At 30.9% G+C, this 24,577-nt stretch overlaps 1 protein-coding gene across 7 annotated transcripts in view; it reads left to right on the forward strand.

The window, feature by feature from the left end:
* Nucleotides 1-3,976: 3,976 nt before the first annotated feature.
* LOC143242141 (RNA polymerase II-associated factor 1 homolog) overlaps nucleotides 3,977-24,577 on the forward strand; it is a 71,828-nt gene continuing 51,227 nt past the window's right edge. For 2 of the 7 annotated variants that reach the window (XM_076485457.1, XM_076485456.1), the window contains exons 1-5: nucleotides 4,138-4,608; nucleotides 11,250-11,316; nucleotides 11,633-11,734; nucleotides 14,469-14,574; nucleotides 20,533-20,601. In XM_076485457.1, coding sequence (XP_076341572.1) covers nucleotides 4,419-4,608; nucleotides 11,250-11,316; nucleotides 11,633-11,734; nucleotides 14,469-14,574; nucleotides 20,533-20,601 — 534 coding nt within the window. In that variant the 5' untranslated portion in view covers nucleotides 4,138-4,418. Of the gene's footprint in view, nucleotides 4,033-4,132; nucleotides 4,609-11,249; nucleotides 11,317-11,632; nucleotides 11,735-14,468; nucleotides 14,575-20,532; nucleotides 20,602-24,577 lie in introns of those variants that run through there. The other 5 variants (XM_076485463.1, XM_076485458.1, XM_076485460.1 and 2 more) reach the window with 5 other exon arrangements.

The following is a 24,577-nucleotide window of genomic DNA, read 5'->3' on the forward strand; positions in this document are numbered from 1 at the left end:
CTCTCCATAAAGTTAAGATAAAACTACATAAATAGCTCTCTGCGTTCTGTCTGTGACAGGTATTGAAACCAGATTTCTAACGTTGTAAGTCCGTGTATTTACCGCTTGTCCCTGGGAGTAATATCCAAAATATCGAAATGATTTTCTTGTGGATATGAATACCAAAATACTGGAATATATCACTTTTATTTCCTTGTTTTACCAGTTTCATAAGTTTCGCCGTTCAAGAAATAGTTACATTGAGAATCTTCGATATCCGTTGTGAGCAAAGCAAAGATAACCAGTTGTGTAAATTTGTTCTTAATTTCAAAATATCAATCATTTAATTAACGTTTGTCTCCTTTTTAAATAGCTAGTAGTGAGGGAGCAGAAGAAACTGGTTGAGTACAGCCACCAGGAACTGTGAAAAGTTACTGAGACTTATAGATATGAAAAAGTAAGTTAAAGTTTGAAATTATATCACAAACAAATTGTATTTTTATTATAACAACAAAAGTACAATTAGAATAACATATTAATTTTAAAAGGAAAATATATTAAGTAGTTATCTTTTAATAAATAGTTTTTTTATATGGACTTTATGATGTGTGTACATATAGCCAGCATATGTATTTATTTCAGATTGTTTATGTTTAATTCAGAAAACGGTATTTGCATGTTTTGTTCTTATCGCAGATTCGTGGTAAAACGGCCCGTTTTGGCCACGTGGTTAAGGCACCCGCCTTGTAATCTGAAGATCGCAGGTTCGAATCTGCATTACACCAAATATTGTCGTCTTTTTAAGACGTGGGGGCGTTATTATGGGACGATGAATCCAATCCCACTATTCGTTAGTGAAATAGTATTCAAAGAGTTATTAATAGTTTCTCATAGCAACATTTAAGATAAATATTAATCTGTCTTTCTTTTAAATCGATAATGTTGTGCCATGTCTACAGTCTGCCGCTGGTACAGCGGGAAGCATTCAGCCTTACAAGACGAAAACAGGGGTTTTCAAATCTCCCCGCTGGACTCAACAGATAACCCAATATGGTTTTGTTGTGAGGAAAACACATTTTTAAAGTTTAAGGTTGCTTCGGTAAGTATGAAAAACAGAACCATAGTTATTAAAATGTTAATACTATTTTTAGCGAAAATGAAATTTATTAATATAATTCACGTTCAATTAAAATTTACATCTGATTTTATTTTGTGATAATCGGAAAGAAAATGCGTTAGCAACTTGGTTCAACAAAACTTGTAATGTAGAAACGGCCAGGTGATGAGGACGTTCGACCCTCTATACATTGGTAAAATAGTAAACAAGAGTTTGGCATATGGTATTTCCCATAATGCACTTATTAATGTTTATATTAATGATTCGTTTGCGTTTATGGCATAAAATACGTAAATTTATTCTGAAACTTGATGCAACGAAACGCTGAATACAAGAGCAAAAGGAGGCTGAAAAAACATGGTGACAAAATATAATAGCACAGACAGCCTTAACTTCTATAATAAGTGAAGAGAGAACAGGCATGGAAGTGTTCGAAATGGTGTCCTCCAGATACTGGCGATGCTTGTGAGAATAAGAATAATAATAACTTTTCTTAACAGAGAGCTGTTAAAACATCCAAAATAATGTCTCCAAAACAAAAGCAGAAGAAATGGCACATTATGTGACAGAAGGTATAAAAATCCAGTTCAAATCCTTCCTAAGTTTCAGACAGAGCCGTTCTTTATTTACAATTGTCAAATAGATGCAGATAACTATTAGCAATAGTTACCACTCTTATGTAACTATTTTGAACTGAATAACAATCATGATTAAGGTAGTTAAAACACCCTTCAGTTAAAAGTATGAAACGTATTCAGCGATACATTGTGCTCGAATATGGGGCCATCAATTAGTGAACACCAACACAAGACATTAAACAACACCTAGCATTTCTACCATGTATAGTAATTTGTAAGACCCGAAAAAAATTTACGTAACTTGTGGTCTTTTATCTCATGATGTAATTAGTATAGGTGTTTTCTTGTTGTAATATTTTCTTCTTACTGAAATTCACAAAAATCTCATTGCACGTACTGCTTACTTCGCATATTATAATAAAACATATTCTTTAGATCTATTCCAAGTTGCTTTGTGTCTCTGTGTAAGAAAGTTCATATTCGTAGTCGGGTTTTAATTACCGTCTCGTGTAAAATATACTAAACAATAAACCAGCAAAAACACTTCGTTTCAGTCAGAGCTTTAAAGTTGGGAAGATACCAAATGTATTTTTAGTTTATCTAGAGTTTTCTCATTAAATTATTTTAAAGACATATTTCTACCAAACAGATTATGTCCCTCAAATTTTATATGAAAAGATGAAATGAATACAAACAAAGTATATCCATATTCACAACTTACAGCCATGATTTCTCTTGACATGTATCCACAAGGGCAGTTGATGTTGTTTTATGGTGCCAAATAAACTAAATAAAAAATAAATAAAATTGTAAAAAGTATCAACATACCATCTTCATAAAAATATTTAAGAAGGTGTTTTATTTGTGTTTGCACAGGAAGTTTTTATGACGATAGGTAAGATTCTCCCTTTTTTTTTCTGTTTAAGTATAAATATACTTTTAAATTACAAGTAATGTTTACAAATCTAAATGATCAATTACTTAAATATATTGAGTTGGAATGTTTAAATCACACCGCCACTAAATAACATTTACCAGTCTCATGTCTTCTTTATATCTACGGTCAACATCTCTGATTAATTTGATTTTCACCCAAATTAATACAAAAAACTAGAAACTATGTCTAAGAATTATGAAAAACATTCCAATAGAGTAACTTGACCCGGCATGGCCAAGTGTGTTACGGCGTTCGACTCGTAATCCGAGGGTCGCGGGTTCGAATCTCGGTCGCACCAAACATGCTCGCTCTCCCAGCCATGAGGGCGTTATAAGGCAGCAGTCAATCCAACTATTCGTTGGTAAAAGAGTAGCCAAAGAGTTGGCGGTGGGTGGTGATGACTAGCTGCTTTCCCTCTAGTATTACACTGCTAAATTAGGGACGGCGCAGATAGCCCTCGAGTAGCTTTGCGCGAAATTCAAAAACAAAAACAAACTTATATCTGCTTTATACTCACGGCCAACATCTTTGATTAATTTGAATATTTTCACCCAAATTAACACAAAAGACTAGAAACCATGTCTAAAAAATTATGAAAAACATGTCAACAGAAGTAACTTTGAACTTCTGTTATAAAATAGCTGTGTTTATTTGTCTTGAAGCAAAAAGATACAACACTTTTATTCATGTACACATAATTCAGTAACCCATAACATACTTTGGGGGGAAGAGGAACTCACACTGTACTTCATTTCAATTAAAGTGTTAATACCAATACCAGCCGACTTTAGAATACATTTTTCTCAAGTGGGTTTTTCCTCATCATGAATCAGTACAACGATTTCTTGCTGGTTTCATTTCCATAAATTTTCTTTCTAGTATACAGTATTACATTGGAAATGGCCCCTATCAAGAACTCGTACAACCCAAATTAAAAGGACATCTGTATTAGTTTTATATTATGATTTTATTTCCTACAGATACAATTGTACCGCTTTAGCTTCTCCAATCGTAATTAACAGAAGCAGTGACTGAGGGGTTTTCGGTTGGAAACAAGTTGTGTAAAGGAACTGCTGTATTATTTCGTTTCTGGATATAATAGTACAGGTTTTTCACATTTGTAAGAGATAAAATAAATTTTTCATACATTTGGGTTGGGTTTGACAGCAAATATAATTAAGCAAAAATAATTTTTAATGTTAATTCTATTATAATATCTTACTTCTCTTTTTATAAGACGAAATATCAATATTTTTTAGGGTTCTTGTTCTTCACTAACTTTCCGAAATTCTTTTCGCTACGTTTAACGTTGCTAAGATACTCTATAGTCTATAGTATAATCAGTATTGACGTCATTACTTGCAAGTCATTGTTGAATTCTACTTGGTAGATGTCCAATCACAGTCGTAGAAAATATGCAGGTAACAATACATATATGTTATTCATTTTTTTAATGATTGTTTTCCCACAAGACATTAAAAGAAAAAATTGGATAAATATTAACAAAGAATTGGGAGTTTGAATCCACCCGTTACATAACATGCTCGCTCTTTTATCCATATTAATGTGTATTCTTTCATTCAAAAGGACGTTATAAAGTCGGTAAATCCCATTTTAACCGCTCAAGAGTACGAGCCAAGTACCGTAAGCACCAAGATATGCCAGGTCACTACGTGCTAAAGAAAATTAGTGGCGAAAGTATTCGAGTTTTATGTAGAATTTTGGAGAAGTTAGAGGCAATGAAAAGAATTGTAGATTATGGGAAATGGAAGCAGTAGTCAGAGGGTGAATACTTTATTAATATGAAATGGATATATCAGATGACAGTGACTTTCAGGATGATAGAAAGAGTGCTATTAGTATTAGAGTAAAAAATAATGAATTTACTTGTTATGAACCTATTATGTTGACAAACAAATTTCAGAATTTGGATTCTGCATATGAACTGTTGGAGAGAATGAAAACAAAAGGATCAGAGAAGGATATGGAAGTTGTAGGTGATTTATCGACAAGATATGTGGTTAGAATAATCTGTTGGTAAATGAGGACAAAATAATTAGATTATGCTATGTGGAGAATATAACTAAGAATTAACTGTGTAAATGAAGTTATAAGTAGGTCACTAGGGTTAAATGTTAGGTTTAGGTTTTAGTAAGTAAACTGTAAGGATGAGCAGACCGACTGGACTTGTATCGATCAAGTTCATCGGAAGAAGGGAGCTTTAGGAATGGGTGGTTTACATTTAAATACTGTAGCATCTGGCTTGTTTTTTAAGACTATTAACTCGGCTATAAGGGAGGTTTTAAACTAAACTAAACAGTGGTGAGGGCCAGAAAAAACTTAACACAAAAAGAATACGAGGAAATGAAAAATTTAGCATGGTAAGTTAGTACAGAAGTAGTAGAAAAGGATAGACTTGATTATTACTGTTGTAATGCTAGGAGTATAAGATAAAAAGTATATGATTTTGAAGCACTGGTATTGGAAATAAATTTGGAAAAATTAGTTTTTCAAAGGAGATGTTTGTAAATGATGTCCATAAATTTACAGAAAACAAATTCATTAGGAATTTTGAGTAATTCTTTTAAATTTTAATTCTAAGTTGAAAATTGTTGGAGACTTTCAAAAGTTTGAGTTTACTCGGGATTGATTGGACATAACTGTTCTCATCTTTGTTCACAACTAATTATTTTGTGAACATCATTTCATTTTATTAAACTTTTTTTGCTACTGTGTTGTCTTAATGGATTACACTGACTATGTTACAAGTTTTCATTCTTTTCATGGTTTTCCTTTGTCTGTAAAGAAACAATGTGGGGATGACGCTTTCACTGAAGCTTCATTTTTCCAGAATCTAAAGAGAGAAACATCTTTTCCTTCACAGGGCCTGGAGATCAGAGTCAGTTAAAGACAGTGTGGCAATATCCATCCTATCCTGCAAGAGTGATGTTAATTTGGAAATAGTTTTGTCTAAAATGAAGATCTACATATATGTACACATCCAAACCTCTTTAATTACTTCAAAAGAATATTGAGACTGTAAGTCTTCTGATACGGTATGCTTAAGCAGCTAAACAATTCTTAATCTTTATTTACATTCACTTCTGAATATCCTAAAGTAAATGCGACAGAAAGGACATAAAGCAGGTATGGTTAAGTGTTATCAACCGAGAATTAGTACACTCTCTTATTAGGTATATAATAATGTATATAAATGTGATGTAACATTTTATAAAGTGATACATAATACAGATATGAATATTGTAAAATATATTTTAAATTTTAATCTCCAATAGCTGTTTACCTATAAGTCATAAAATAAAAGGTTTTGTTCCAAAATATGATAGTTGCATGTAGATTGCACAGGGTATATCCCAATAGGCAATGGGTATATCTAGTGTAGAGTGTAACATTAATTTGCACTTTGATGGATTTTCATTCTGCCTCATTGATTTTCAAGTGAAGACCATGAGGACCCTTTTACTGTGGCCTGTATAACACATTCCCAATGCTGTGTTTTTTAGTGGAGTTTATCAACCATGTACAGTGTGACATTCCTAGCCACACTATACATGTAGCACTTCTGTGAGCCAGTTCAGATTCTGGACTGTGCTTAGGTGAAAGTCTTGAAGCTAGTGAGAAGTGAAAACATTTGTATAAAGACATACCTGATTTATGTCCCCTTCTGAATGTAAAGAAAGAACAAGGATAGTTTAAGCTGCTTAAGCATACCTTATCAGAACACTTGCAGTCAAAATATTCCTTTGAATGAGAAAATTATGTGCAAATAGTCACGTATTTGTCACCAATATAATTTCAGTTTGTGTAAGCAAATTCGAAAATGCTAACATTAAAATGAAATTCCAGTACCTCAAATTTGAAGGCATTTGATGCTCTTTAGTTTAGTATTGTGGAAATATTTTAGGTTTTTTGGCAGTGTAGAAAATAGTTGAGCAAACCTTCACAAAAATAAAAAATTGTTTTAGCTGATGAAAATACATGTCAGTGACGTAGGAGTGGAGTGGAATGGAATCAATGTGTCTTTGTACATATGCTGACATTATGAGAAGGTCAACTTGCAGAAAGTGTAGAGAAAACCTGTGAAAGGAACTGTTAGTATCATCTTTAGTGTTGTAAATTTAACATTTTTAAAGTCTTTTTATCTTTGGATGGAATGGTTGAATTGTGTTAAATTCAAGTAAATGACTTATTATTTATCACAAATGTACTTTTGTTAAAATGGTTGTGTATGTTGTTTGAAAAATATTTGTTTTACCTTATTTAATTAGAGGTGTAGTACAGATTGTGTGTGTTTCAATGTATTTATCTTACTATGGCTTATGTATCATGATATGATAAATATAAAACTATAATAGATCTACCATCTGACATCAAATGTAAGCTTATAGCAGTCTTTTGTCAAAATATCAGAGATTGCCTGTTGTCACTCAATAAATCTGATGACCATTGATGCAAATGACCCCAAAATAAAACATATTTAACCAAAATTACTACAAATTTAAATATGCAAGATGATATATAGAAATACACTTATGATAGTTATCTAATTATGATGTTGCATTAATTTCGTTCTTGAAAGTCAAAAGGCCTCATTTACTTAATTTGATATCAATATATTATACTTTTCTATAACAGAGTTCAAATCAGTTTATTTATAACACTCATAACAAGCTTACACTTAGTTATAATGTTATTTGTAAAAACTATTCTGCAGTATTTGTTGTGCTTATTTCTGTAGCTTAATGTAAAGAAACAACAACATTTAAGCAAATATTAATCATTTTCAAAATTACTTGTTTTTGCATTGAAATTATTGCAGTTATATTTATTTTAGTATAAAAACAAAATGTTTGATATTCAAAATAACCATGTTTTCTACAGTAATAGAGTGTGCTAGCCTTGGTTTTATTAGCACTGACAACTGTGTTTTAATGCTAAACTACCAATATTGTTTTACAAACATAGACCTTATAATTAAATATAAACCCTAAGCTATATTTTGAAATAAAAATATAATCATTCTGATAAAACTTATTCTTCTTAAATTTTATACAAATCTACGTTTGCTATGGTTGAATAAAACACAACTAAACATGTCATATGTGTGATGTATATTTAAGGATAAAATGTTTAGCTTTGTTCCTTTAGTATTTATCCTTGACCAGCATTACAAGTGAAAGACAAAATTCCATGAAACTGTTATAATTTAATGACAAGTAGTAAATTGAATGAAACCTTGGTTCATATTTATTTTAAGTATTAAAAGTTTGTTACCCAGAAAGGTTAAGATTTTTTTTCTTTTGTTACATGTACATGGTTGTTAAATTGTTATATTAGCTGACATTACAGTAGTTTTATTAGTTGTTGATGTTTTGAATCAGGTATTAATATTTCAAAATTATTAGGAAAGACACTCATTAAAATATCTAACATCTACTCATAGCCCCATAAAATTAACAATTGAGTGCTAAAACTCACTGTAAAGTCTGTCTTAAGATCTCTTTCACAGTTAAAGAACAAAAATATATGTATGTATATAAATAAGATCTAGGCTGAATATTTTTATAAAGTGAATTTTTTTTTATTTGTTTTAATTTCAAAGTTTTCTGATCATAGCTGTCAGTTCTTATATTGCTGTTGAAAATCATATACTAGAAAATTAGTTTCTTGTTTGTGTTATGATATGCCTTAATATTTCATGTTAAATCTCAAATAAGTATTAACTTTGTCTTTACTGAATTAATTTTAACATTTTTAATGTTTGTTAATAGAAGGATGGGGAATAAATGAAGTTAATGCAGTCGATTTGGTATTGGGCTTGTAAATAATATAATGCAAAATTAGTTTCCTGTTTAAGTTATTTTATTATATGCAGCATTGCTGTTATTATGCAGGAAGTGGCTGGCTTTGTTCTACATTTTGTACCTTAGAGCCTGGATGTATGGCCTCTTGCTTTTTAACTTATTTTCTCAACTTGTTGTGTCTTTGGAAGATTTTGTTCAGCATTTCCAGCAGCTTTCTTTTACTTTTTATTATTCAGATGAGGATCAGATAACTGTAGGATAATTCCATGTCAAATCATCAAGGGGGCTGGAGGTGACCCCCACAGAATTCCTCGAAAAATTTCACATGTGCTCATTTACCTATATAATGAAATATTGCCAAAGATTAGATCAGTATCTCTAATAGTTTCTGATTTACAGCACTGTAAAATCTAATTTTTTTTTTTTATTTGTGGCGAATTCGTTTTCGGGCAAACTTTGCTACCTAAAGCTGCAACAGTAATGGTGGTAGAAGGCTGAAATGTGCTACACTGACTGAATTAATCTCACAGAATTCAAAATGGTCTCAAACCAAGTTTATCTCTCTGAGGATTTGCATAGTGAGGCTGTAAACTCACCTGAAAACCAAAATCATAAAAACATTGGTTTATTTAAGAAGTCATAGCTCTTAAGACATAATATGATACAAAGCTGAATTTTGTTTACAAATTTCCTATGACATATCAGTTGATAAATAAGCAATTGTTGTAGTTAAAAGTCTATTAGATCTCCTGTAAAAGAATGTAGTTGCATGCAACTTTTTACGATTTAACTAAAAATAGCCCTACTTCTGGCCACAGTTTGACCATGTCACCAGTTATTCAGCCTTTTCAGATTTTTACCATATATTCTTACATCTCTGAATATGATCTACAAAAACAATCAGGATGGTGTTCAACCTACTTTTGAGTTATAATTTTTTAAAGTATCCTCTGACCATACGTTGTTTACTTGAAAAAAAACAAACTTCAATTCAGGTGTGTTACTGTGTGCAAATATATCCATACAATTTTGAAATAATTTATGAATACCATTGAAATATTGTAATCAGACTTTACCATATATTCTTACATCTCTGAACATGATCTTCAAAAAGTTCAATGTTGTGTAAAATAATAAATTATCAAATTTTAAGTGTCTCTGATATGCACCATTGGGCAAAGAACCACATTCAGGGCATTCAGTTCTTTCTTGTCAATCAGGAATCAGTCCTGCAGAATTGTGTAAAGTTTGATCTACTTGAGTGCTATGAAAAATACAAAACTGTGGCAGGTATTAGGTCACATCATAGCTTTATTCTACCAACACATTCTATATAAGCAGGTTATCAGATGATGATGTGTACACAGTTGTAACTGTTGGTAGTAGCAGTGAAAGTGATGCTACAGCAGCTCAAATAGAGTCTAATGATAGCAATGACAATTATCAGCCAGGGAAATATGTGGCATGCTTATACGATCATGAATGGTATATGGGAAACATAAAAGATAGATCAGATGAACATTCCGTTGTGTTGATGTCATTTATGAAGAAATCAAGAAACGAACTGTTCTCATGGCCTGCAAGGTCACATAAAGATGAAAGCTGGATTCCTTTCCAACATATTCTTTGTCTGATAAGTGCACCTACCTTGCATGGCACTAGTGCTTGCCACTATGTTCTAAGTCAAAGTGATCTCAACATAATCAAACTCGAATTTTATACTTTTACAACATAAGCAATTAAGAAATAATACATACTATCCAGGAACAAAATTTGTGTTTCATAGTGTAACTATTCAAATAAAGAAGAAAAAATTTTCATCAACATCAAATATAATAATTTAAAGCTTTAAATACAATTTAAATAGTGAATCAAAATCCATTGGTTCCCAATGGGTAAATTGTCATGATTTGGATCCATTTATTCATTCTTTTGATGGTATAAATGCTGGACTCGCAGATAAATTTAGTCTCATGGATGAATCTAAAGAATATGAATTTTTTTTACTGCTATATTTGATCAAAGTATAATGAGTCATATTTTGTGAGAAACACATATTATGAGTTTTAGAGATCCTTGAATTCTGAAGAAAGTTAAAGTAACACTCCCTCTACTTCATGAAGTAAGAAATGGGAAGATACAAAGTATTGAGGAAATTTACACTTTTTTTTTGCTTTGTCGATGCTTATTTCTCATTTAAAAAAGCACGTGTTGGTTGATTATTGGAAGAATGACCTCTTGTAGGAACTCCGGTTTTTCCAAAATACATTACTTGAGATTGATTCATGAAGATTCTTAGATATTTGCACTTTGAAATAACAAAAAACCAAATGCAAATGATTGATTATATTATGGAAAGGTCATATATATTGATAATTATTACACAAGTCTGGAATTATGCAACATTCTCTTTGAAAGTAAGACATGCCTCTGAAAAAGGGAGATATTAAGAAGAAAGGAAATATTTTAGCAATTCAATGGAAAGACAAATGTCGTGTTACTTTGCTTACTACAATACATGAAGGTGAAATGAAATACAGTGGAAAGGATGATTACAAAACTAAACAACCAATAACTAAACCTGATGTGGTTTTAGATTATACTATCAAAATGAGGCTAGTTGAAAAAAGTGACATGCAAATTGGATAAAATGGTTGCCTTTGTAAATGTGTGAAATGGTACAAGAAGCTCTTTTTTCACCTTATTAATATCTCAATTTTGAATTCGTATAACGTGTCTAGAAAATACTGGTGAAAAGCCATCATGATTTTTATTTTCAGTAGTGATAACCATAACTTTATTATTTTTTTCAGCATCATTAGACCTTGAAGATGAAAAGCTTCTTGAAGAAGACAACCTTGGACCACAAGATTCCAAAAGGTTTGTTTTGTTCATCGACAAACTGGTTTAAGTATCTTTGTTATATAGGTTCATTGGTATATCATGTAAAAAAAAGTAATGTGATAACAACATATTTGCATGTGATACCGTCAGTTGCATATTTTCTGATTTTCTTCATTAATACAAGTAATATATGAATTTTTGTTGTTTTAGTAATACTTGACAAAAGTTGAAATTTTTGTTTTCTGAAGTTAAGTAAAAAGATAAAACTGAATGATTATTGAAGTATAACCTTACTGTTCATTTTCTGAAAGAATTTAATCAAAGGTATTAAGATAATTTATTGTGTGCCTAGATCACGACATCACAACAAAGCTGGACCTTGGCTGAAGAAAACTGAGTACATTTCTACAGAGTTCAACAGATATGGAGTTTCTAATGACAAAACTGAAACAAAGTAAGTGTATACACGAGTCCTGAAAATGGAGTATATTTACTTGTGCGTAAGAAAAATTAGGGTGTAATATAATGCTTTTGGTATTCTGTTTATATACATTTATATTATTTGTAACTTTGACTGTTGCTTTTCCATGTGTAATGAAATTAATGTCTTTACTTTTTTTGGCATTTTAAAAGTATTAGCTTCTGGTATTATTATTAAATACAAAAGCAAGTTCTGTTACTTCAAGATCATTATTCTGTACATCAGAATGCATGTATAATTACAACTTTCCAACTTAAGTTTCTTCTACAACAGTCAGTTCTTATTTAAAAAGCTAAAGCTTATTTACATACCAGTTAGGTATATGTATTATGTTTCATTATGTTTTTATAAAACTTTGAGCTGTGGTAACATTAACACAGTGTTCCATTTTTTCTCTGATCTTTTTTTCACTGGATTCATTAAACAAACGTGTAAGGTAACAGATATTTTCCTTCTTTAGACAGCTGTACTAAATGTTTTACATTACTATTTTCTAAGCTAGTCCTCAATCTGTTTTTAACTACTTAGCTTTTGATATGGGCTAGGTGTACTGCACTTAACTTCTGAGCATTAAAGTAACCAAGAGATTAGTGATGCAATAACTTTTGATAATGTAAGCATATATTCATTAAATTTCATGTACTATTAGTACATTTTACGAGTCTTTTGGAGATAAAAGTTGGAGTTTTTAATTAAGTACTTTTAAAATAAATTTCTCCAGGAACATGTGTAGTCAGTGTTGACTGCTCTGAGTTCAAAGTGAGTTTTATGTTAGTGTTAAAAATACTTTTATGCATCCTAGAATTGTCATATTTGGTTTGCATAATAAGGAAATCATTATATTTTAGCTGTTAATTTCTCTACCCTAGCTTTAAACTGGGTTGATCAATTTGACCAACCTCATAACCACAATAAAAATCAGGAAATAAATCTAAATTACTTTTTTTCTTTCTTGAGTGACTGCAGGTTGTAACAGGAAACTGTATTTGTTTATCCTAAATATCTTAAAATTAATAACTGTATACACCAATTTATATGTTTTACTGTTTTATTGATATTTGAATCATGTCTTACTAATAATTCTGTCAAATAAGTTTTAAATTATTCCATTAACAAACAGCTCCCATTATACTGGTATCAAATTATTTAATGCATGAGCTGCCTGCTAGCATACCCTGTGTAGAATTTTTATGTTTTTGCTTCATTATCTTACCTAATCTTGCCTGATCTAATAAGTTTCTAATTTTTATACATTTTAGTTACTTTTATAATAATAGTTAAAGAATACTCATGAAAAACAAGAAATATATTACTTACCTGGGTCTTCTCTTTTGGCTGTTGACTGGCATTGCATCAGTATAGTTATTTATGATTTGTTGGTTATTCAACTGTTTATATAAAACCTTACAAATATTTTGTTTGGTATCATCCACATTAGAAATTTTAAAAAAACTTAGCAATCTATGACCAGCAGCGACCAAGTTCAAAGGTCATAACTGGAAGAGATAATTGTTTGCTTTACTTCTTTAGTTATTGTTCTATATTTTAAGAAAAGTTTCAAAACTTGTCTCTAAATAGTAATAATGTGTGTGTGTGTGTTTAATAGTTTAAATGTTACTGTATAATACAAAATATTAGTCCACTGAAACACAACCAAGAATGGGCCAATTTTATATTATTGGATACGGTAACATGATTGCATTACATTACTAAAAGTCTGCCAAATTTTATCTTATAGCAGTTTTAACATTTATCATCTGATTAATCATTCATAAACTTTAAAAAAATGTAATGAAAGTATAGCAGCTTAAAATGTTGAATAGGGCTAACATTTAGGTCATAACAGCATATACATGTATTGTTCAAGCATATATGTCTAACAAGAGCTGCAAGCTGAAAATATGTGCACCCACATGTTAAGGATTATGTATTGAATTGGTTAATGAGCAAACTTGTAAATTTCAACCAAGAAAATTTGTATGTCCTGTACATGCCTTTTGACATGTTTTCAATTTCTGATAATATTCTTGAATCTGATCAGCAAATACACTGAAAAGTCTTCATTGTAAGTAGCTCTGAATGAGACACATAGGTATATATAAACAGTGATTTAATTGGTTGGTATTTCTCTGATCTGTTATGCTCACTTTATGTTCTTGCCTTATGTAGTCTAAAATATTCAACTTCAAATGTTCTTAGTTGTCAGACAGTATAATTTTTGAAAGTGGTTATACAGTACATAGGACTTAGACTATTTCTTGTATTTGAAATTGAACTGAAATGTTTTACACAGTTTACCATCTTAATGTAACCATTAAAAAGCATATTCTTGAAATTCAAGTATATTCTTTTTCTTTTGAAGTATGTTTTTCCAAACATATTGATTATTAGTTAAATTTAATTAGGTATTATCAGAGTTTTGAGATACCTGTCTTGCAGTTTTTACTTAATTATACTTTTAGTATATGCTACTTTACTGTTTTTTCTTAATATTTAGTTAATTGTCTTTTAACATTTGTGAAAATAGCTATTAAATTAAATTTTACTGTGATTTAAAAAAACTACATTCTTGAAGAGTTTTCTTATTCTATAATATCTCTAAACATAGGTTTAACTGTAGTTACTGATCAGTCATACAATACACTCATTAGACTCACACTTTACATTTGTATTTCAATTATTGTTTATTTCACCTACCTTTCTGCAGAGTTGGATACAATGTCAAGAAATTGTTCAAAGAAGAAAACCTTTATATGGACAGAGAAAGTCAAATTAATGCTATTAATAAAACTTTTGAAGATGCCCAGAAACCTGTAAGTAGTATAATAACATTTTAGTAACTCTCCTAATACATTAATATATATATATATGTGTGTGCATGTGTGAAAATAGTCAACAAGCACATAACAGTAAATGTATTTATCCTTCTACTTTTCTGTATGTTGTTAATATCACCTGATTTTTTGTCCTGTCTCAATGAGAGTACTTGATAAAATGCAAAGAACCTAGCACAAACTTACTAAATTATATCTCATTTCTGCTTAAATAATGTGGTATAATTTTTATATCTTATTTTATGGTTTTACAGGTTGGGAAGTTTTCAAAATTTTGTGAGATGTTGTTTTGAGATAACATTAAAATACCTTATTTAATATTTTTCAATATGTACTCTACATCTGTCCAATTGATTAACATTCATTTACATACTTCTTTTGATACTTTACTAATTGCAGTAGTCATTACTCTTAGCTATAAGTCACAAGAAAAATCAGAAAATTTAACAAAGATCTATTGATGACCTTTGAATCTCACCTTTCTAAATGACATCACTATTTGTAATTTTTACTAACAATATTTGTGGTCAAATTCAGCTTATATTTAACAAATAAAGTTTTAATAAATAATAAGTTTATTTCTGTGAATTGTTTGAATACAATGAATTCAAATGTGATAAAAAATATTCAAAAAAAGCAAGATTTAATCAGTACAAGAAATTAAAACATTTCATAATACTGAAATTACCTAATGACAGTTTTGTCTTTAACTGTTCCATTTGCTTTTTTTGTGCTGGCACTGACAAAGTGAAAGTATTAGACAGCCTATATAAAATATACAGTCCTCTACCCTATAGGGCAGTGATTAGTTTGGTAATGTTTGGCATCAAATCTGCCAAATAACTTTTCATGATCTTGTTGCTGAGATTTAAGGTTATTTATTGGTTGCTCTTTTAAACAGTTGTTTGCTTTCTGACAGTTCTGAGCTTTCTGTTAGAACAATAGAATGCACACACATCTGATGTAAATCCCAGTAATAGTACACCTTAAAAAAATATCTGGTTCTCATCACCAGCAGAATTTTATCCTTGATCAGAATTCTCATGTTTTCAAGATGGTGGATGATACACAAGTCTTTGGCATGTGTTCCACTGTCCATTGGACACTTGCACTGTGGGAGGCATCCTCTCTCAGGACATAATACATCCTAAAGGTCATTTTCTAACTGTTTGTCTACATTTATTCATATTTTCTCAAGATATTTACAATACTTTAATATACTTTAACTCAATGAGGTTTTGTGAACTGCTTTGATGTACCTGTTGTTAAATTGCATTACAAAAAAAAAAAAAAAAAACAAACTTCTAGGGAAATACTTTGGAATTTCAGAATTACTTTCTATAGGTTGTATAGCTTCTGCAACTAAAATGTTTTTTGTTCATTTTGAAGTTATCAGTGCTGACTGAAGGATGGAGACCATATTTCAGAATGATGAGAAACAAGTTTAGTAAAATATATTTTTTACTCAACATTTTATAACTGGTGCTTTTTTTCAAGGATCTTTGAGCATCATATGTTAAAAACTGATTTTAAATAGGAGTAACTGGTTAATATCCTATAAAATGACTTCTGTAATGTCTGTCAATAAATAACAAAAAAAAGTGGGTGAAATTTATCTTTCTTGAATATCTTGTTTTTATATGTGATATATTTGAATTTGCAGCTTTGAAATTTCAAGAAGATTTCATTGTAATATCTTTTGCTTAAGTATTCTACATTCTTATAAAACATTTTGTAAAGTATTTATTATATAAAAATGTATATTTTATCTTTGCTTTAAATTGGAAAAGTAAAACTGAAATTACAAAATTAAGTATGATGTACAGATGGCAATGCTAGAAAATACACAAACAAGGGAGGGTTGTAATATTAACTCATAGCTACTTGTGTAGGAAGTTTTGTATGTTTTTTTTGTATTCAACCGTACCTTGTTTCTGTACTTTCTAGCACTGCCATCTCTACACTACACTATACTTATTTTTTTAAAAAATCTTTTGTTTGCTACTTTATAAATTGGAACTTTCAAAACAACAATTAAAGAATTTGAAAATTGAAGTAAATGGGAAGTATTTTAATTGTTTTTCAAAATAATGTCTCACAATAAAAGTTCTGAAATTTTTAAAAACAAAAAATACTACTAATAAGTCAAATTATATGGTTTGTTGCATGCAGAATCTTTATACGTTACTTAGAACTTTATACTGTTCTCATGCAATTTAAGTAAATATTTCATTGTAAAAGTGAAGGACAAGGATATCAGTTATATTTTTCAGTATAGAAAGGGTAAACATTTCAAGAAGGTCACCATTTGAATGAACAAATCAGAAATGCTTTGTGCTGTGCCTAAACAGTCCAGCTATTGATCAAACTAGACATTTAGAAGATGAGTAGCCTAATGACTAACTGTGGGAATTTTATCTGAGTTGTCCCAACATTTTGGCTTCATAAAGAAATGAACCATCATTCAAACCAAGTTCAGAACTCAAAAGCAAAACTTCAAGAAAGTTGACTGTTTTTTATAAATGACTTGCACTTCCTAACTGGATTACATGTTTCACTATGGAAGCTGCAAGTGTCAGTGATATCATTTTCTATAAGCTTTTTAAGGGTCACCCTCCTTTACTGTATGGGGATATTCATATAGCTTTACTTGCACTAATTACCATTTCTGTGTCAACTAGATTTGCAGTAGTTATATCAAGCTTTTCACATGTAAGGAAGAAGCCTACATCAGTAGTTTCAGTGGTACGAATTCAACCAGAATAATTTTCAGAGATCACAGCTGTCTGTGGATCAGTCATGACTATGCCAAGCACCAAAGAGATCCACTATATGAGCTTTACATCTCAAGGGTGTACTCATGGACCATTTCATCAAGAGTCCATCAGATAAAACCATGGGATGCCATGCTTGAGGAAAAAGTATCCATTAGTAGCTTTGCTAATATTCCTTCAGTCAAATTAACCATTAGAAATGCCAGTATCTCAAAATGCTTGAACTCAAACAGACTTTCCTTCCACCAATACCATCTGAATTTTAACTCTGGTCTTTTCAGAGCCTCTATGATTAGTTTTTCATAGCAGCATGAAGTGTTTCTTCTCCACATCTCTAGGTGACTTTTTGAACAAGAGGGATGAAGTCCATGCTTTGACAGTAAACTAAATGCACATTTTGAGAGGAATTATTTGTAAAATTGTGTAAGGTAAGAGAGGGAGAACATGCAATTCTATAAAATCCCACAACAGTCACAGGAAGTCATATAAAGCCACAACATAAATTAATGATGTCCATGTTGGAGTTTGGGTATTGAGTTGGGGAGTATAGGAGTCGTTCGAATTCCAAGATATGGTGATCAGTTTGTTTCATAAAGGACTGAATGGCATTTATTATATGATGATAAAATTACACTGGTAGAAAGTGAATTTTTGGTTGGTGTAGGATCCTCCAGAACTCTAGTTGTTTCTTCTTTGTATCAGGTACTTCAAGTAAAACCACTACTCTAAGAGATGAATATGGTTGTCTCTAATCTAAAATTAGGCACTGGTATCTAAGGTTTAGACTTGTTGTGGAAATTAAAATCAGCATGACCTGTGAAATAAGCTTTGGCCTTTTAATGAAACAATCCAGTGCCAACATGTTAGCATAAATATCTTCAGAAAGGAGCACTATTACTTCTCAATCTATAAGTAGTATTTCAGATTCTTTTAAAAGCCAGTTTAGTGTGTAGTTGGTGTTTGATGTGGTAGTGGAACCAATATGTGAAACACATTGTTTTGTCCATAAATAAAGCTGCATTTGTTCACAACACCAAAGGCTTGCTTTGTGTCAGTACTAATCTGTAATTACAGGGAAATGGCTATTCATTTTGCTGCTAAAATAATTATCAGCTCATTGAATGCAATGGAAATGACTAGAATAAACTGTTGCTAGTGTTGCTTCAGATGCATTGTGACCAAGGACAGATCCATGGGTACCTAAACATCTGACATCACTATTTGAGAATTGTACAGATAATTTGGGCTCGTTGTAGTAACAAGAACATAGTAAATATTGAATAAATTTTCCAACATGTATGTCGGATCTTATAGCCAACTGAATCCAATATCAGTAACATGCGCTACATAGTCAATAGATGTATCTAAGTAAGTGTAAACAGTATGTGTGTATCTAGTACTGAAAGGAAGTGTATGTGGTTAAATCTTTAGTGTGTGTCTGGTCAAAAATAGGGTATTCATGTACATACTGGAAGATGTCCACTTGTCTAATGCATTACACCTTGCTTCCAGGAACTTGCTAGTGAAACAAGAGCAGATGTAAAACTGCTCCCAGATTAAAAGTTTTTTATAAACTTTTGTTGTACCATTTGGGTTGCATAATGTACTTGCCATTTTGAGAGTTTGACAGAGAGGATTAGAGTTGGATAAATGTCTCATTTATATGGATAACATTTTAGTGTTTTTTGTAGACTACAGTATACAATCAATGGTTTTCAATAGGTAAAGAAAGCATGCTTGAAGTACATATCAGAATAGTATGTGCTTATATGTACTCTTTGAATTTCTCAGTCACATTTTGGGGGGTTGGAATGTTTATGGATCATAACAGTAAAGAACAGCTCCATCTTGTGAGAGAATATTGTGCAATTTCTCCAGCTGAAGTAAATTTTAGGTTGACTATCCAAACTGTTCAGTCAATCTAATGGGATTTCATTGTTAACAAATATTCTAGTTAATCATAGCAGCATTGTCAGGATGGAGTATAACATGTTATCCTGTGTATACAAAGAATTAACTACTGTCATCTTGTATTTGTCAAACCATAGTATCACTGATTGTATGGTATAAAGTTTACCATTCAAATGAACCATATATCATTTAAATGGCTTATGAATTTCAATAATGTGTTAGAGATATCCACATTTAGAATTACAATGCTGTATGAGGACAACCTTGTACATTTTCACTAGGTAAAGCAGATGGATTGTCTACCGAAATAGTGAAAATCCAGATTCTGAAATACATTGCAGCAGCAGTGACAACAACCATATACTTTATGATGATTTCCTTGTGGTTGTACTTCACATTAAAAGAGCTCTGGCAGGAGCTTTCCAAAGATTGTGATCTAACTTGAGTGTTACTTGTCATGCAACAATAAGAAGGGTAACTATTAAACATTGAAGAACGTAGTCTTGGTTCCCATACCATTATATGACCAATGCAGGTAGTGCATACTATAGAGTAGTGGTTTTGAAACTGTGATATAACTACTGGTCCCCAGAATTCTGAGGTAGGAGATACTCTGATGCAAAAACTGAAAGCCATTAGTTGTGCCAATGTATGGAACTAATTTTTCAAGCTACACCTGCATTAAGGTATTACAAGAGAGTTTAAACTCCTTGTTAGAGTTGTATGGTCAACTTTATAGAAAATAGATGTAGATAGTTCTTTACTGGAGATGAATAAAAGAGATTGGTATGTACAGTTTTTATCAGTTACTATATTAAGGAGTCAGTTTTGTTACTTCAACACAGTCTCTTGCTAATTAGTGGAAAACATAATTTTGAGCAACCAGATGGTTCAGTGACTCAGTTTTAACAACCAGTACACAAATATGTACTTTTTTTTGCATATTTAAAATTATAAAATTTACCAAGAAGAAAAGTAAATCTAGTTTATCATGTAATATTTTTTACTTGCCACTAAAATAAACCATTTTTGATTGATTTCTGGGGATGGGTAAATAGAAAAATAAGACTTGGACATCATATAATGCTGATTTGTAGTGTATGTCTTGAAAACAGCACACTGAATCAAGCCATTTACTTATACAATAGAAAATTGTTTTACAGTTCAGAGTAAATAGAATTTTATGCAGCATATACGATCTATACAAACAGTGGCAATATATATATATATATATATATTTTTTTTTTGTTAGATTGAGAAACATTGCAGTAAACCTGGAGTCTATCCACTGGAAGTATTGCCTCTATTTCCTGACTTTGAGGTTAGTATCAATAATAGCTTTATTCAAGAGTGTAAGTTATCCCTATTATTATTAATAATTGTATTACCTAAACCAATAGGAAGTATTTATAAAATAATAATGATCTTAGCCACAAGAATGGAAACTTACCCTTATTTAACCCTTCATACCCAATGCCTAAAATTAGTGTGCAAAATCTCAACATCAACATTTCAAAAATTGTGATTTAGAGCCTCAAATTACCTCCAAAATAAAACTGTAAATGATATTCTGATATTTTAATTATTTGTTTGTTTTTAAGTTTTATTAACATTTGTTTCAGATGAAGTACTTAAAAAAGAATAGAAACTGTTAGCCCTAATTTTTTCCCATTATAATTTTATTGTTGGTGGTACGTATTAAATTTCACACCTATGCAAGTGCACTTTGTTAGTAAAAGACTTTAAGCCAAAAATCTAGTAATTTTATATTTGTTTAAGGCTATCTTAGTTCATATAATTTGAAAGCAGAGAATTTGATCATGTCAAAAACTCTAAAAGGCAACTATTCCCATGTTTTCTTTTGCAATTTTCAAATTTCTAAATACATTTTGAGACATCTCAAAGTTAAGCAGGGTTTTGTCTTATAAGTTATTGAAAATTTATTATTTGTATGCCATGAAAAAGTAGTAACTTAACAGTTTCCTTCATTGTTTATTTATTTATTTTATTAACTCTCACTACAGACTCAATATAATATACATGAGTTAGTCTACATATTTGCACATGTTAAGTGTTTGCACTATAACTTTTGATACAGCACGTGTCTTCACAAAATTTGGTAAACTTTAGGTAAAGATTATAAGTTTTGTACACAGAAAATCAGATTTCTAATTAAATATTTTTTACTAAATATTTGTTTGTGAAAATTGTTTTGTTACTAGTCCAAGTACAAAGGGGTTTTGTGTTATAGTTAAGAAAACTATTCTTCGTTGTAAAAAATCTTGGATATTATTTGCTTAATCTCTAGAACCTCCTAAATACATTTCAAATGTTTGTTTTTAGTAAGATTTGACATTTCATGTTTTTTTCTATACCATTTGTGGGGTCTATGAACTGACCAACATCATAACCATCATAAAAAAAAATAGGAAATATAAATTATTTTTGTTTTCATGCTGGAATGATTACATAGTATAACACAAAAATACAAATGTTTAGTTTAAGTTGATTAAGTCTCATAATGCTATATATTTAATATTTTGTATTATGTTGATCCTTCCAGTCATGCCCAGCTAACATTACATAAATTGCATTGATGAGGTGCAAGTGTACTCATGATATGTATTCAATAATATAAAATTGACCTTTAGTCTTCTCTGTCTTGGCTGTGTTTTAGTGGAGTAGTATTTTGTAATATACAGTCACATTTCAATTATTGTACATTATATATGTATATAAATTATTACTATTTAGGAATAAATTATTAAACTTATGTTTATTGAAATATAAAACAATAAGTCAAGAAATAAAGCATACAATTGTCTGTTGTCGCTAAGACTTGAAATTGGTTGCTGCTGGACATAGGTCGCTAAGCTTTTTAAAATTTTGAATGTGGAAGATGTTAAACAAAGTTGTTTTTTTTAGGTTTTATATATATATATATATGTGACGTCCTTTGACCCATGACTCATCATAAAAGTAACTGTCATGGGCGTTTTTTCCCATTAAAATAACTGTTGTATATTTCAAGGCCATTGTAAATACGGGTATCATAAAATTTGGCTTTGAACAAAGATAAATATTATGAGGTCTACTTTAAACATGTACATAAAGTTGTAAAAAGAGGACATAGATAACTTTCACATTTTAAAATAGTGAAGTGAATGCTGTATTTAAAGTGGTTTTAATGTTTTAGACAGTTTTATTCACTGCAGCAGTTCTTTCAACAATGCCTCCCAGTGACTCAATCTTATATCTGCAAATGTGAAATTCTAAAACTGGGTTTCAGTACTCATTGTGGGCACAGCACAGATATTCCATTATGTAGCTCTGTGGTTAACTACAAACATCTAAATATTTCAACAAAATAGCCTAGAGCATGATGTCACTAGGCATGCTATAGTATATGTACAAAAATTGGCTTTCAGGTCAACAGTTGCAGGTCATGCATAGCCAGGGGTGTAGATCCTGGGGGGATGGAGGGTATACATCCCCTTCATTTTAGGTAGGGGTATAGTGCATACAATCATCCCCCCCTTCAGTTTGGTCTGTTGAATTGTTTTATTGCATCACAGACCTACAAATTGTGTGTTTGTTCTTGTGATTCTCGTGTTCTTACCAATCGAATTACATAATTAGGCCTAGATGTAGGCATTTTCAGTAAATGTACATCTTCAATATAGGCATGCTTCTAAGCTTTTCGATCTAAGCGATAGTTCATAAGTATCAGACAGTAGACCTAAGTATACATGCAAGTATCGTGGCAACAAGATTACTCTGTAACTGCATGTTTACAGCTTTCAGGTTCACGTAATCACAGATTACCAATTTGCAAATTTAACAGTCCACATAAGTGGTTGCAAAAAATCATCCCCCATCGGGTATAAAAAAATCTACACCCGTGTGCATAGCTACATACTAAATAGTTATATAGTTATTTTTATTGTATTACAAATCATCATTTAACTAAAAAATCAAAATTATAATTTAAAATATCTCAAAGTGAGCAAGGTGTGTTTGAAGTTTCTGTATTTTAGTTACTGTGACTTTTATTACTTATTGACTCTCACAATCCAAGGCCAAAGGTGGCATTATACTACCCACTAGATTATAAAGGGTTACACTGGGGTGTTAATTTTATCTGAGCTTGGGATCATTTTGGTAATATGACATATTGTTAATCTGAGGGCTTGCGTTTTACATTCTGTTGCAACAGAAATGTCTTGCATTTTGGGGTTGCTGATGTACTGAAATGTTGGTTTTCAAACCCCACTATTCAGTCAGATGACAATAGGCAAATCTTGCCTAAGAATTGTTGTGCATATTGGTTAATTTTTATTTTTACAGTCTTTTCTTTTTATCACTCTTTATTCAAAGTTTAATGCCACAAATCCTGTTTTAAATCTTTACTTATGAACAAATTAGTAACTTTTTTTGCTTCCATGTAATTTCAACAGTCACAATTTCAAATGTAAATCATTAGAAAGCATTCTCACATTAAAGTACAATCACAAAGATGCCAACTATTTCAAATGACTGAGCATAATGATTGTAGACAGAGTCCTTTATCATTTGTGGCTACTAGGCCTGACCAATGTCTCTAAGCTGTTTATTATTATATTATTATTATAACTATTATTATTTATTACTGCTATAGATTGCTCATTTATAACTGTGTTTTGTGTATTTAATAAATAAATTTTAAAATATATTTTGAAATTATGTTTTTTATTTAGTTCAGAGTAACAAATGTACTGGTAAAACAACACTGAACATGCACAAACAGTAAGCAGAAAAAGCCTTTGTGTAAGGACTAGTTTATATCATGTTTATGATGCTTATTGTAATAGTTTTGCAGCTGTTGCAGCCTTTGCTTTCATGAGAATGTCTCTGGATGGTTGGGAGTTACTACAACATTGTCCATTTAACTGCATACACATCTTGTGCATTATAATACTGCTCAAAACTGAGGTGCTCAAGTTTGGTCTGAACTTGCTTTTGTTTTTAGTCACTAAACTAAATATCCTTTTACTGTCAGCATTAGAATGGAAGATTGTAAGAATTCCAAGCATAACCCTACACAGAAAGTCATACTTCTGGTTACCATTTCCATCCTTAACTGTAGACAGCTGAACCCAAAACTTGTCAACATTCAACTGAAGGACAGTTTCTGAGAAAATATCAATTTAATAGTTCAAATATTGCCCTTCCAACTTGTCAATAGTGTTGTGCTCATGTGTATTTGCAAGGACAGAATACCTGTCTGTGAAGAAGTGTAGAGAAGAGAAATCTTTGCT

This window comes from Tachypleus tridentatus, unplaced genomic scaffold (assembly GCF_004210375.1).
Source record: "Tachypleus tridentatus isolate NWPU-2018 unplaced genomic scaffold, ASM421037v1 Hic_cluster_2, whole genome shotgun sequence".
Taxonomy (NCBI): domain Eukaryota; kingdom Metazoa; phylum Arthropoda; class Merostomata; order Xiphosura; family Limulidae; genus Tachypleus; species Tachypleus tridentatus.